At 44.0% G+C, this 15,770-nt stretch overlaps 2 protein-coding genes across 5 annotated transcripts in view; one reads left to right on the forward strand and one right to left on the reverse strand.

The window, feature by feature from the left end:
• Window positions 1–169: 169 nt before the first annotated feature.
• LOC112561301 (translation initiation factor eIF-2B subunit alpha-like) lies at window positions 170–8,605 on the reverse strand. Of its 3 annotated transcripts, none has more exons than XM_025233702.1 (8): window positions 8,516–8,605; window positions 6,197–6,298; window positions 3,820–3,959; window positions 2,762–2,878; window positions 2,150–2,262; window positions 1,580–1,648; window positions 900–1,101; window positions 170–684 (listed from the first exon to the last, which is right to left on the reverse strand). In XM_025233702.1, coding segments are annotated over exons 2-8 (798 nt in total). In that variant the 5' UTR covers window positions 6,198–6,298; window positions 8,516–8,605; the 3' UTR covers window positions 170–528. The 3 variants fall into 3 exon arrangements, with proteins under 3 accessions (XP_025089487.1, XP_025089485.1, XP_025089486.1); XM_025233700.1 differs by lacking the exon at window positions 8,516–8,605 and adding an exon at window positions 7,220–7,395; XM_025233701.1 differs by lacking the exon at window positions 8,516–8,605 and adding an exon at window positions 7,492–7,639 and having other exon boundaries at window positions 342–684.
• LOC112561298 overlaps window positions 7,914–15,770 on the forward strand; it is a 32,962-nt gene continuing 25,105 nt past the window's right edge. The window contains exons 1-3 of one of the 2 annotated variants that reach the window (XM_025233697.1): window positions 7,914–8,052; window positions 10,931–11,078; window positions 11,921–14,480. In XM_025233697.1, coding sequence (XP_025089482.1) covers window positions 12,089–14,480 — 2,392 coding nt within the window. In that variant the 5' untranslated portion in view covers window positions 7,914–8,052; window positions 10,931–11,078; window positions 11,921–12,088. Of the gene's footprint in view, window positions 8,053–9,413; window positions 9,526–10,930; window positions 11,079–11,920; window positions 14,481–15,770 lie in introns of those variants that run through there. The other variant, XM_025233698.1, reaches the window with a different exon arrangement.

Genomic DNA, 15,770 nt, shown 5'->3' on the forward strand with positions numbered 1-15,770 from the left:
TACCATTGGTAAGGTTATATTAAAATAAAACTGTTCTTCTTGGCTCACTCTTTCATGCCCCTCAGACTTAAAACTAATATCACATTCTTGCAATGCTAGATATTTTATGCCAAAAGGCAATATTACAAATAATTGAAAAGCTATAAACTAAGTTTCATAAAAACCATCACACAATGTAAAAATTGTTTTTTTCTGCAGACCAGGCTGTGCCTTCTTGTCACTGCCTCTCAAAATTTGATAACATACCAAAAAATATATCAATATTTTGAGGACTTGCAGGGTAGCATATAAATGCAAGTGCTGTTATTGGTGTGTGAGTAAAATAAAAGTCACCAACAAAATGTCATTTAAAAAGTTTTTTTATTGTAATAATCCCCTCAACTTTCACAATTCAAGTTCACATACCACATCCTCAGGCCAGCTTCACACTGCTCGTTCATATGTGACATACAATTTCTTGTGCTGGTTCACAATCTCACCCATTCATTCACACTAGCCTCCTAAATAACCAGCCTGGTAGAGGCAACATTAGCAATATAGCTTGATGAGCTCATCGCTGACTGCAGACGGAGCGAGAACACCGATGTCTGTGAAGAGAAGAGTGATGTAGGAAGGAGGTGTGTAGTCCACAAGAGGATGTTCATCCTGAAGGTCTCTACCTCCCCTTAGTGTGGAGGCTTTGAACTAGAGAGAAGACACACACACACAGAGCTATTTAAGTATTTTATTTTTTTTTAAATTAAACATGACAGACTGTAAAATCAAATACAAGCTCTGCCTGTGCATCATACAATAAAGTAAGTTGAAAGCTCTGATTTACTTGTTACAAGCTATAACAATTCTTACACTGATTTTCCCTGAACAATACTCTCCCCCTGAAATATGTTGCCCAAGCCTACCTTGAAGGCAGCTGGCACATCGCGCTGATTCAGCGGGTACTGGCGCACAAACTTGAAGCTCTCGGCCACCACATAAAATGGCTTGTTCATGGCCCGTGCTGATAAGGCCATGGTGTAGGTCCCAATCTTGTTGATGATACCTCCACTCTCCACAACACCCTCTGCACCCACCAGTACCATGTCAACCTGCTCCATGATGTACCTGAAGAAGTGAACAGTGAACAAAGTGGTATCTCTGACAAGAACTGCAGTCAATAAGATTCAAGTTAAGACATCATAGAAGCAAATCTGTAAATGACTGGTTGTCAGTCTTTAGTTCTGATTTTTTTTTTAAACAAACGTGCGCTACACAATGTTGGTGGAAGTAAAATGCCCTTCCAACTGTTGTGTCACATTTTATCAAAAGTATCAAGCCTTCAAGAGTGTCAAGTTTTGTTCCTGTTATTTAAAGCATAAAACATTCATAGCATAACTGTTTTGTCACTGTTATTAATATAATCACTGTATAACTGCCATCATTAGTTAACCATAAACAATCACTAGTAATGTTCGATTATCAGGTAACCATAAGCCATGACTAGTAAAAAGTGTGCTACCACTGTACACTCATCAGTAAGCAGTGTGCTATCAGTGCATGCTAACATTCACCAGTAAGCAATGTGCTATCACTGTGTACTCACCCAACAGACGCATCAAGGATGAGGATGGCTGGGATGTCATGTTTTCTGAGCTCTCTAAAGGTCTCCTCACTGTTCACGACAAGTATTTGTGGTAACATGTGCTTTTCAAACTGTCTTCAAAATAGTACAACATCAAAATGTTTTGTCACTGTCCCTTACTTGAAATGTCTGGAAACACAAGTTTGATCGGCTTAAAGCATGCTTGTCAAAGCCTGTGTGGATACTGGGCATCTATGTATACCAGTGCATGTACATTCGCCTGTAGCATTCTGTGCATCAAAAGCTGAGGATAGATTATACCAACAAAATGGAAAACAAAGAGAAAAATATACTCAGCAAGCTTTGAGAAGCACACGTCTCTCAGCAATATCTAACAAACTATTCCCACATTAGAATGAATTTACACATCACACTCAGCAATACTGAAAAACACACTATTTTTATATTAGAATGAAGATGAACCAGCCATTACTCACCCTCCTCTTGAATAAGATAGCTTAATGAACACTTATTTACTAACTCTGCCCTGTCTGGATAATACCACATGACAAAAATCACTCATTAACTCACCCTGCTCTGTTTGGACAAGATTCTGTGACAAAGACTTTAAAATGAATCTGAGCAGCAGCTGCCTCCTTCAAGACTTCCATGACAACACGTGAATAGCTGTGAGTCAAGATCGTCTGGAAATGCATAATGTAATGATAAGACTAACTTGCACAACATAATGTTACAATCAAACTTGTAGATTACCTCCCAGCCCCCAACTCCCAACTTATTTTCTTTAAAAATCTGTAGGTAGCACCAACAAAACTGAAGAATTGTAAACGCATTTTCATGTTACAAAAAGAACATAAAGTCATGAGTTTTGGGTAGACAACTCTTCCAGAGCAAGACATCAGAGTTATCAACAGAATGAGACTCAGAACTTCCCATGAGGCTTTATGACCAGATTATAATCTGCTCACCATCTTCCCATAAGCACATTTTTATAGTGCTTCAGACTTCTTGTACCCACCTGTGAAAACTGATGTCCTTTCCATCTGAAATAACAATCATTTAGCATGGCAATCCTCATGTGGTTTTAGAAAAAATGACTTTTCTTTTCTATCGCCAAAAGAGCTAGCTGCATACACACTGCTACTTAATATTTGATCCCTCTTAGGAAATTGGTAAACTCACAGCTCCTTCAGCAATGAAAGGACTTGCAATTTTGCCAATTTTTGCGCGTGACCCAGCCATCTTCTTGACAAAAAGGTTACCGCGATCAATCAAGATCTTCTGACACTCTTCAAAATTCTGCACAAAACCCAGTGATTGATTGCAAGCATTAATGCAAATGTTTCAGTCAAACCAATCTCTTCACAAGTGGTATAAGAAGATTCATTGTTACAATTCAAGACAGTCTCTCAGAAAACAAACATCAGGAAATAGTATACATGTAGTCAATGATTTTTGTTTGTCTAGCAGTCAATGATGTCTGAACAGTTGTTTATTGGGCTTAGTATATATGTAGTCAACGTTGTGTCAACAGTTGTTTGCTTGGCCTAGTATATTTGTAGTCAATGGTGGGTCTACAGTTGTTTTCTTGCCATCTCCCTCTTTCTCCTTTTAACTTATATATACACACACAATGTAGCAATTACAGAAAGAAAATAAATGAATTTAGCATGAAGTCAAATAAATTAATTCATTTATATGTGTAATAAGCACCTAAAGCTAGTGCAGTAACATACTCCAAGGTAGGGTTTGTATCATGTTCACTTCACAGTAAGGTCAACTAGGCTTACACTTAATTAAATAATAATCCACTGGGTCTACTAGAGTTAAAAATATATATTTCAAATACAGAGAATCATCGTGAAAAGATCACTTTGAATCATCTATTCTGTAATGAATTAGAGTAGGCAAGGCCTGTTGTTTGCCAGTATTTATGAATAAAAGAGTTTAACAAGCATAAGAAACAATTCAAAGATAATGTGTAGCCATGGAAACATATCATCATGATAGTGCACGCATTAATGGACTGTGATTTACTACAGAATGGCATAAACAAAATTTCTTCTCTGGTTGTAATTATCTTCCCTTAATCAAAGAGGCATCTAGGCAGATAGGATTTCTCTGTGCAGCACAGTCATTGCTGTTTACATAGGAAACTGTGATTAAATGCATCTTGTTCTATTTAGCGTTTCTGATTGAATGTCAACAGGATTTTTAGTTAAATCATAAGCACATCCTACCGGTTGCTGAATGTTGGTTAGTGTGATGAAACGCAGGAAAAGCTCACACCCTGAACGTATGGACGTTGTGCTAGAATCTGTTTGGGTCAGCTTATCCATTGCCAGTCGTAGGCGGTCTCGAAGCTCAGATATTGTCTCCACTGCACATTGTTAAAAAAAATGCATAAAATCAAAGGTGCTGCATTTATATTTGCAATCTGCCTTTGGCTTTATAATAACAGCAAAAGAAACTTTGTTATTGTTTATGGTTTGGCTCCTGATAACTGTTTTTCAAGTTAATTATGAAACATATTTACACAGCTACATTATACATACAGATACTAACATATACATTATATCTATATTGTTTATGTTATATATTGTATATATTATATATGTTCTATATCATATTGTATTGGGTTTTTGGAAAAGTCGTGACATATTTTCCTATGTTTTCTAAGGGCATTTATTTATGAAAAAACAAAGATCAGTGATATATTGCCCGTTTTGTTTGATAACCTTTTGCCATCTTGCAATAAGCTTCATAATTCCTCTTTCACAGATCAAAAACTGAACACAGTGTTGACTTACAACCTCATCTAAATTAAATGTTATACCACACAAGAGTTTTGAAGAAAGCAAGACAGTCTGATGGTCACTTTTGACATGTGATCAAATTTATGTGTGGTCTCACATTGTTGTGATGGAACACGACTCCTTTATAAATAAAGAATGCTGGACATTTCTGAATGATGGATTCATTCAAACTTTTTCCAGGTCTAAGCTCGAAAAATCCCACCATACTAAAAGCATAACCTTCCTCTGAGGAATGTCTGGTGTTAATGTCATTTGAGGTGAATCATCATGTCAGGACCAAGATTTTTTGCGCACCACATTGTTGCAAACTATCCACTTTTCATTTTCAGTTATCAGTCGCTTTAAAAAAAAAAGGATTGTTTACTTCATGTTTAATGAGCATATTGCAGCTGTTTATAGGCGCTGTCAAATGAATATCTTTAAGTTCACGAGGAACCCAAATATCGAGCCTGTTTACATATCCCAACTTATTTACATGGTTGCAGCACTTGAATGATGAATGTTCAATGTTTCTGCAATCTCTCAGATTGTGTAATGTGGGTCTGACTTGACAATTGCCTTTATTATAATGCTATCACCCTCGGTAAGCCTCCATGACTAATAAAATTGAATGCATTACGGAACTTCGTAAACCATCGTTGGAACTGACGTTCTTGCTGAGCATTGTGACTGCAAACTTTGTACAACTTTTCATAAGCTTGACACACATTCTACCCTTTATGGAAGTAAAACAGTAAAATGCGGTGAAATAAACAGCTTGGTCTTCCATTTTCAACTTATTGTAAAATCTCCAAAACTCAACCAACTTGCTCAATTTATTTTTGGAATGAAGCAAGAACTGTCACCTGTCTAATGACACAGTAATAACATAAATGCAAATGACTCTTGTACTTCCGAAAATGAACTAGCACCATTGGCTGCCATGTCCCTTGTTTTATTTTATTCTAGATTATTTGGCCTTCTGGTATTTCCCCCGCCCCCTTCTATAGATATGGGTATGTCGTCCAGTTTTAACCCTTTGCCTATCATATATTAGTGTAGAGTTTGGGTGGCTTGTCACCACGGATGTTACAAATGAAAGTATACAGGCAGTCCTCGACTTATGACGCTGTTCTGTTCCTACACTGCGTTGTAAACCGATTTTCGCTGTAAGTCAGAACATACATACATAGTGTACGTAAATAACATACTGTAAGCACTTATTCTATCCTAACACTTATCCTAAGAGTTACTAACACAGTAATTATCAAAAAACACATATAAAATACATTTAATAATGAAATGAAACACGAAGTTTGTGTTACGATGTTTACGACGCAAAACCACTTAAGTCGAAACAAGGCTTTATACAGTAAATGGGAGATGTGTTGTAACCACGAAACATGGTAACTTGGGGCTGACGTAACCCAAGGACTGCCTGTATTATGCCATAGTTCTTAAGGTTCATAAAAAAAATGTAGCCTTTAACTGTAAAACCAGGTTTATAATGTTATTAACTTCATACTAAGATGTATAAACTTGTTTAAACTTTTTTGAAGTTTTCATTTGACCTGCAGTTTGGTGGCTGCTGGGATCACCGCGCATTGAGCGCATCTTTGTGATGCGGATACTAGCGCGCTACAAAACTACATCATCATCATCATCATCATGTATTCTTTCAACCACACTTTATCAATGTGATTTCAGATATATACAGTGTGCACAAGGAGAGGCAAAGCTAAGACTGTACAAGACCATCTGCAATGCAAAACTTAGAAGAAAAAAAGTTTTTGTGAACAACTTTTCATCAAGAGGAACTTACTCTTATTTCTTTCTAGGAATTTAAGCAGAGTCAAGATGGCTGCCACTGCTGCAGAAATCTCAGGGTCGGTACTAGTAATCTCATTAAAGTCCTTCAGAACTTCTGAAAGAGACAGAAAGTTTAGAATAAAAATGCAACATCACTCATTTATTTTTTAACTTCTGCTAAAGAAATTAAATAAATATGAACTATTCAAACAAGAGTTACCCCAAAAACCATATGACACAATGGTTATATCATAATAGGCAGTTCACAAATAGTAATTCATCCATCATCCACATAACCAATATTTACAAAGTGTATTATCTTTTTCACAGACAAGGCACAGAAAACCAATAACTGCAAGGTTAATGACTAATAATTACTATTACTCCATAAATCTTTAATTTAACATTTAATAAAGTCTGGTATGTAAAGTTTATTATTTATACTAACAGCCTACAAAAAATGTAAGAAATGGTTCATATTTAAGACAGAAATATAAGCATACACTGCAAGAATAAAAAAATACGTGCAATTGTTTCGCTGTTGTGATAATCCTAGCTATCCAGTGGTTTAAGTCACCGGTTGCTCTCTTACAAGTCTTTCGAACTATAGACTCATCCACACCCACATACATCTTGAATGCATATATGAGTTCAAATACAACACCCTATACTATCCTAATACATATACTTCAGGTACAATTATGACACTTTTGTCCTTATTTAGATAAGGTTGTATGTTTATGCAGATACAAAAATGCCATGCTGTCCTATCCTTCAGATGCCAGATGGCAAAATCTTGACTAAACAGTCAGCATCATTTCCAGACTTATCTGCTGGAAGCTGAAGAACACATCAACCCCGAAAATACATAGGTTTTAAGCCAGATTCTAGTCAATTAAATCATCAACTTTCGTCCTTTCTATTCGTATTTTTAAGCAATTTGATAAAGAAAAGAAAAATTAATTCGCATCTGTACATTCATGATGCATGTCTAATGTCTATAAACTCTACACACGTATTAAAGCGCTTTCCATACCATCACTGTCTCTCGCCTCTGTTGTCATTTTTGTAAGGCTGTGGAAATCTTGAATTCTCACAATACGAGCACTAATTTATTTATAAGAACCCTAAATATAAGATAAATATTCGAAATTATCTTCTTCAGGTCTTTCGTCAGCCATGCGGCCTATGAGAGTAGCTCCCCTTGGTGCGTGTTGACGACTGCGTGTAACCGTCATTTCCCTGGAAAAACTCTTCCAAAGATTCGAATAATAATGATACATATATTCCCCACCCACCCAAACCTACCGTTGGCGATCAATTTATGGATAATTTTTTATTTTCCTCGTGGGTTTTAGCTGCTGTACACCGAGCTATATATAGCTACATGTGTCGTCTGCTGAAGTAAGCAGGTCTGTGATGCTACGACAATGACATGGAAACAATTCAATCAGCGAAACAGCTGATCATAACTTGCAGATACGGCTTGCCCATAATATTTGTCGGAAAAAGTATTTCGCGCACGAGTGGTCTTAAAAACAGTTGTGCGGCCCAGGGCTGGAAGCCATACTGAGCGATACAGACGAGGAGACAACAAGGAAAACAACATTTCCTTATTTCCCGGCTTCAAATACCTTCCTGCCACTCACCCAAGTTTCAGTTTGCGTGTGTGTGTGTGTGCACGCAACGGAAATTCATGCATTGTATGGAACCAAGTTGCGGGAGAACTATTGCTAAACAGAGTTTGCCGAAGCATCGATGACATCTTCCTGAAGGCATTGTGTTCTGGCGAAAACACCGTGACAAACATTACGTGGCGTTTGTCTCTGCTAAATACAAATGTTTTCTCCACAGCCTCGCCACACACAGGTATTTCTGCTATGATCATAGTCTGTCCTAACAGACGTCCTTTCTTACAAGTTTGAAGAAGGATCTGTTTGTTGTGGTGGCTGTACATTAGCTGCCAAACAATTTATTTTCCTAGTCCCTCCATCGTCATAGACATAAACATCCATGCCGCAAACTACGTCACGTAATGTTTAAAGCACTTGCACCTGCTGCATGATCAAAACTGGTGGTTAGCATTGCCAGCTCGATCTTGAATGACCTAACATTACTTATCAACCGGATCGATCTGGTTACAGTGGAGTGAGTACGTGTTCTGAATGTGAATGAGTGTGATATCACTCCCAAGCATATATATATAATATCTTATTATAGATGTCACGTCACCGTACAGTCATATTTGTGCTTGTTTGTGTCCAAATGTTTATATTATATAAGTCATTAAAGACGCACACAGACATTATCTCACGTGACAGTATGAGTAGACCTGTTTAAATCCGAAAATCACGCCGCGGCAGTTAAAGTTACTGGCCCCCGACTACCCGGACCACGCCTTGTGAGCAGGATTCATTGTGTTCCTCCGTCTCTCCCGCCCTCCTCTCGCCCTCCTGCAGGGTTTAGGACTGAATGAAGACGTGAGAAAAGTTTGCCTCCTGTCGGCACTGCCACGACAGCAGTTTCCATTGTGACTGGCGAAGCAAACACTCCCACCCATGGACGTGTATTGGATATTATAGTTTGTGCCCCCACCCGACCCTTTTGTATCGTCTACTCTTCTCCTGTTGAATCAGGAGAGTCCCAACGAACTTGCATCGTTGAGTATTCCCGCTCCCGACAAACACATGTCACGTGACAGGGAAAAACAAGGAACTAGAATTAGTTGGGCAAGAATACACAGGTGAACACAGGTACACTGGAGAAATAACCACGTGAAGTCAAAGCTACAGAAATTATGAAAGCAGAGAAGCTAATTAAGGAAGAGACTCTAGCATCAAGTGTTTGCTGTTGTGTGGGGTGGAATGCACCCTGTACACGTGTTCTTTTCTTAGAGATGTCAACATATCGATCATTAGCCAAGAGTAATTACTGTCGAGTTTTGTAAACGAGCTTTTGACATCTTCCAGTTTTCCTCTCAATGACCTCGGATACCTTTCATATAATCCAGACTTTCCCGTCTTCCAGTTTTTCGAGAATTTCCTACAGGGTTAGGGTTAGGCGATATGACAAGTGGGATGGGAGGGGTCAAGACGTGAAGGAAGACTGAAGGATGGTCTCCAGGAGCGAGCTATTTATAGCTTCCCCACGTGGTCCATATCAACAATAAAGCAGGATATGTGTCCATGAGTCAAACCTAGCTACCGACTACGTGCATGAACTGACAGACTGTAACCTGATCACACATGATGCATGATGCACTGGCCAAGTGATCGTAGCCTGATCAGATGTGGCACAGGGTACACTGACCTGGTGATTGTAACCTGACCAGACACGACACAGGTAGGAGTAACAAACTATAACCTGAGTAGTCACGACACAGGTAGGACTAACAAACTATAACCTGAGTAGTCACGACACAGGTAGGACTAACAAACTATAACCTGAGCAGTCACGACACAGGTAGGACTAACAAACTATAATTGTAACCTGACCAGACACGACACAGGTAGGACTAACAAACTGTAACTGTAACCTGACCAGACACGACACAGTTTACCCTGTTTGCACATGACACTTTTCTAATAAAACTCTCTCTCTCTCTCCACCCTCCTCCTGTGTCTTGCTCGCGACGATTCCGTGCTTGTGATGGTACATCTAAACTTACATCGTACATCATGCTTACATCACATTCACACACTCATCACACGTCACACTGTAGGCATACATCATACATTACGCACACTTACATCCCACGTCACACATCACTCTTTAAGCATGCATTGCACATAAAACCTACATCTCACATCACACACGTCACCTCTAACACACGTTGTTGATGTTTAGAAATTGTATACACCATTCACACATTACACATTCATCGCGCATCATTTCACACGTAAATCGCACATCACACAGACATCACACCTCGCACACTAAGAGACAGTCCGGGTCACGTTAGTCCAGGAAGCCGAGCGCCGGCCACCCGTTCACTCTGCTGTCTGCTATCAAAACAATTCATGTTTATGTCGGTGTTCCCAGGAACAGAAGGTGCGCCTCTCCTGATAAGCGTTGATAACTGTTGTTGTTCTCTTTTGTGTGTGACGTGTGATCCTCGGCGACCTCACCCTCCTTGATCCTTCCTTTATCCTCATACCCAGGGAACGTACCCTGATGTGTGTGTCTGTGTTTGCTGTACGCACGTCACTCCATCTGGTCTGACGAGAGAGAGAGTGGATGGCAAGGTGTACAAACCATGGCAACCAGCAGCTGAGTCTCAGAGGATGGTGGGGGAGACTTGAGTAGCATGTTCAGGTGTCTCGCTGCTGTGGGCCTACTTATCAGCCTGCATACATGTGTGTGTGTGCTTACTCATCGTGTTTGTCTGTATGTGTGTGAGTACGGGCCTATACCTTATCAGCGTGTATGCCTGTATACTTGTGTGTGCGTGCACATGTGTCAATTTGTGCGCGTGTGGGTTCGTCGCGCGCGCACACAGATGAGGGAGAGGCTGGCGAGGGAGGTGATGGGCGTCACACAGTAGATACCGTACGATTCTCACCCTCCCTTGGTCTGTCACATGACCACAAGTCTCCCTCCCTGTGAGCCTGCTCGCCTGCCAGCCAGTCATCAGAACTATTGTACATGTAGATTGTTTTATTGCAATGTGATTTACATCTTGACAGTTTGCCGTGATAGAATGAGCGCTGTGCATTGACCTCTGGGTTATGTTCTTCCTGCTGTTCAGATAGCATCACTGCACTACCCCAGTCCACCCTTCAACCCTCTTGAAAAATCCCATGACATTTATCTTGTGCCGCGTGTGACGGGAGGTGGCTGCCAGGACATGTGCCCGAGATTATGTCACAGAACTGAAAGTCGACATTTGCGATAAGGTCAGTGGAATTACAGCTTGTTGTTCGTTGTGGTGATGCACGCGTATGTGCATGTGTCTGCATGTTCATGTGTCTGTATGTGCATGTGTGTCTGTGTATATGCACGTGTGCCCCTGAGTAGAGACTGATTACTATGCAGTATGTCCGTGTCCTGGTCGTCTTGAGAGGCGGAGAGGGAAGGAGGGGTAAGAAGAGAGAGGGGTTGGTGTGCGTGTGACGAGAGGTCTGAGCCTCAGTCATCCACAAACAAGAGGACCAGTGGGGCCAGTCACGAAGTGTGACGTCATCTGGCCGCCCGCAGACAACTGCTGGCCGGACTTGCGCTGTCTTCACGAGTTGGATGCGAACCCGCCGACAGATCATCGGACCCTGTCCGCGCGCCTCAATCACCAGTCCTCGCTTTTCCTGCGCGGAATCACTGCGGGTACGTGGGACCTCGCACCCTTACTTGCTAACGGTCGATACTTGTAACAGCATGGACGTGTGCACAGCTTATCTTCTCCTACCAAGTCCCTAGCTCAGCGTGTGCACCACTAATCTACTTGTCCTACTCGCATCACTGCCATCGGACGACGAGGCCGTGTGTAGCGCCGGACATGAACTGCGAATGTGTTTCCGTCCTCAGCCGCGGCTGGCGGATATCTTCATCTTAGCGCACATTAACGGTCCGTTGTCTGGCGCTAGACCGTTGATGCCGGCTCACACCACGACCCACCAAACGACGCGCGGTTCCTGGGCCGGGTGGGAGGTGGTGTTAGGAAGCGGGTGTGGAGGGGGAGAATAGGAGGAAGAACTTGGTGGTATATCCTGGTGATGACTGCTCTCTCCGCTACTTTGTGCAGCTCGCACGAGGAGACGAAGCAGACGATAGACAGGCCAGTGGACCACGTGACGAGTGCAGGTCCGTGACAGGTTAGCGGTCAGTACAGACTGCGCGCGGCCAGGTCAACATCAGCAACAGGTGCCCCGAGGTTGTGTTCCTGTCACCTGAAGCAGTTGTTTCCAGGTGCATGATGGTGGACAGACAGTCGCAAGTGTTTGCCATGCTGGACGACTTCGCGTACGAGTGGAAAACACGCTTTCCCCGCATTCCACCCCCTCTTGTCGGTGTGTTGGGCGGTGTGAGGTCGGCCGGCCAGCGCGGTGCAGCAGGTGACGAGCGCCTGACTCCGCAGCTTGTGGCGCAGCTGCAAAGCACTCTCCGGTGCACGGAGGAGAAAATTTTGCAGCTGGAGGAACAACTGGCGAGCAAACGATACCTGCAGCAATTTTTAGAGCGGGTGCTGAGCTGTGTGAATGCCGCGCCTACCCCGACCACCCTTCCCGGAAAAGACAGCTCCGCGGGACAAGTGCAGACCTTGGTTCAATCCCTTGAACAGTTTTCCTCTCCTGACAATAAGCGGAGTTCCCTCGACTCCAAATCAGGTGTGGGGGTTTCTCGGGCGCGAGCCCTACCTGCGCCGTCACACACCTCGACCTATGGCAAGGAGGCACGCGTGACGTCACAGGGTCGTGAAACAACTTTCACGCAGACCACTTGGCCCCGCCTTCACAAACCCGACATTGTGACAGACACGCGACACACAGCGAGCTCTCACTCGCCGCATGCACCCCAGTGGAGCAGTTCAACAGGTGTTAGAAACAAGGTAGAGGTCAGTTGTAGCGGCGCCGGCCTCATCAAGCAGACGTCGCTGCCGTCGTATGGTGTGGATCAGGTGTGTGCCTCGCAGCCGGAGTATGTGACCAGAGCTGTGTCCATCGGGACTCGGTCCACCGCAGACATGTTTCGAGGAAAGAAAGGAAAGCTGACGCCGAGGCGATCAGACGTAGGACATTTGGACAGCAAAGACAACAGCGCCATCTTCGGTCAGAGAGAGATGATGACACAGTCGTACCCCCGCCTGGAGGGTAGCGTGAAGGGCACTTTTCAGTACCTGAAACTCACCGATGGCTTCAACATCGTGCTGACAGACACCCTCGACCCCCCAGCGGCTACACCACGTCACGCATCGACTGGTGTGAATGAGCACATCGACAAAAACACCAATATCACCACCGCTGACAAGGACGAGGACAGTGACAACCCTTACGATAACAATCCGTCGGCCTTGACCTGTGGCCAACAGAACACACTGAAGATGAAGCACTCAGTGCACTCCGACGACAGGTGTGGTCAGGTGGATGCTGGAGGTGATGGTGGTGTGTGTCCCACGGCCTCTCACTCGCCCCCGTCTCGTCACGCCACGCCGGATTCGAACCACGACTCGGCGGTGGGTGTGTACAACACCATCATCTCCATCACCAGCGGCTCACCCACGCCAAAGGCCCGGACCAAGCCCCCCCTTCCGGCAAAACAGAAAAACCCTTCTGCGTTTCTGTACGACTCGAGCGTGACGTCAGCGGAGTGCAAGGAGGATGCAGGGAGGGGCCGAGGTGACGGGAAGGAGGCACTCAGCGCCAAGGTCGGGGAGACTGACACGTGTGTGCACATCGGGCGCGCGCTTGTCACAGCCGGGCACTGCATGCACACTTCGGGTCCCGGACGAGAGCTTCGCGGTGAGCAAACGCGTGCCGACAGTCAGACGACACGGAACGTGGACACGAGCGGCAGTCATCCTCACCGTGACCTAGTGACCCCAGCGTCTCCCTTACGACCCGAAAGTCATAGAGACGACGATCGAACGGGTGCCCCTAGTGCAGCGGGGATCGCTGGTGTTCATTCCTCGTCGGATCGAGATGGGACCAGCAACGGTGTGCACGCTCTGTGTTTGGCCAGCGTGAACCGAGTGCTGGAGGTTAACCACATTCTAGGCGACAAGAAGCAGATGCCCGAGGGCGCTGGAGTAATGTCCAACTTCACGTTGTTGGCGGGGCCGGGGGAGGAGGAGCTGACAGAAAGGTACAGAAGACTGAGTGACGATAACGGGCGAGTGACCCCTACAGCCCCACCGGTCCCTCCGCCCTTCATCGAGACAGACATCGATGCCGACGACGACGAATCGGTGGCGTTACGCGAGAAGGGGGTAGCAGTGGGAGCAGCAGCAGCAGCCACCCGCGACAAAGCTCGCCACAAAAGCAACACGTATGAGAACTGGACCATCGACAGAGCGGTCACCCAACAGATGGGCGACCTCACCAGCGAGGAAGACGAGGACACGGACGACAATGCCTCGCCTTACTCCACGCTGGGCAGGGGGGTCGGGGGCGGCACCTTTGACCTCCAGTCGCCAGCCCCCCTCCCCTCGCCGCTAGCCTCAACAAACGACGGAGCTGACGACTTTTTGGAGCATCGCCTGTCAGACCAGAGCTTCATCAAGAAGCTGAACTCTCTCCAGCAAGAAGACGAAGAAGATGCGCCTTTATCTCCACTACCAGGCGAACGTAACCATGACGACAGAGCTTGTAAGTAGCGCCGTGACTTATCTGTCTAGCTTTCAAAATAATTGCCTGACACGCTGTTTTCAGTTATCACGATTCGCCTCACCCACCCACTGTTACTGTCCTATTATTTGGCTTTCTTGTTATCTTGTTTCTACCCGTATCGTCTTACCCCTAGTGTTTGTGTTGCTGGTGTTTTGTTTATATCCTCGTGTGTACTACCCTGTATTTATTAGTGATGCGCACATGGAGTCATGTCAGATGAGACACAACTCAACAATCAGTTTCTATTTCCTTCCTACAATCAGTCGTTTCCTCCATGTGCAGCACCAACATTTCCGCAAACTGGCGACACGACGAGGAACTGATGAGCTGAGTTAACAATGTGACTAAGAGTGTGACTATGTGACTTCTAATGAGTGTGACATAGTGTGACTGAGACTGTGATTATGACTGTAGCTGACAATGAATGTGACTAAGACTAATGAGTGTAGGTATGCGTGACCATGTGACAGGCAGTGTGACATAGTGTGACTGAGACTGTGATTATGACTAACTGGCAGTGACTAAGACTAGTAGTAAATGTAGCTATGTGTGCCCATGTGACTGGCAGCGTGACTACGACTAATAGTAAATGTAGCTAGGTGTGCCCATGTGACTGGCAGTGTGACTACGACTATATGCGTGCCCCACCCTTTTAACACCCTTGTATACCCTTGACATTGATACTAGTCTCAGCGGTGCATGCTAGGGTGTGGTAGGTAAACAGTGTGTGTGTGTTGTCATGCACGTCAGTGGTTCAGACCATCTCAAGCACAAATGTCAACGAACTTGTCCTTTGAAAGTGATTAGCTGCTCATTTAGTCTAATATTAGTAGTAGGCTGAAACTCTGGAGACTGATTGAGCATCCGAATCGATGTCTCAAGTCCTCCTAATTAATAATTATTAACACTATAATGTTAACAGAAATAAATGCGGATGTAATTATAAACATGTCCGCTTTGGCTGCTGCGCACAGACTTGTAGATTCCACCATAACATGCACACCCTACCCGTTTACTTTCCTACCAGTGACATAGAATCCGTCCTGTGATATAGTCCAGCTAGCAAGTGATGTGTCATCAGTCCGTAGGTCACAAACAAGATGTTTTGATGATATTGTGGTGATGTAATGACGCAGACTGAACCCTGGTGGTAAACAACTTAGGTTGAGGTAGGCGTGAAGCGTATGACTTGTGCCAGAAATAGTCGCCGGGTGGCATTCATGCGGGGTATACTTAGCACCATGATGTCATGGGGGCTGGTGTACACGA

This window comes from Pomacea canaliculata, linkage group LG4 (assembly GCF_003073045.1).
Source record: "Pomacea canaliculata isolate SZHN2017 linkage group LG4, ASM307304v1, whole genome shotgun sequence".
Taxonomy (NCBI): Eukaryota; Metazoa; Mollusca; class Gastropoda; order Architaenioglossa; family Ampullariidae; genus Pomacea; species Pomacea canaliculata.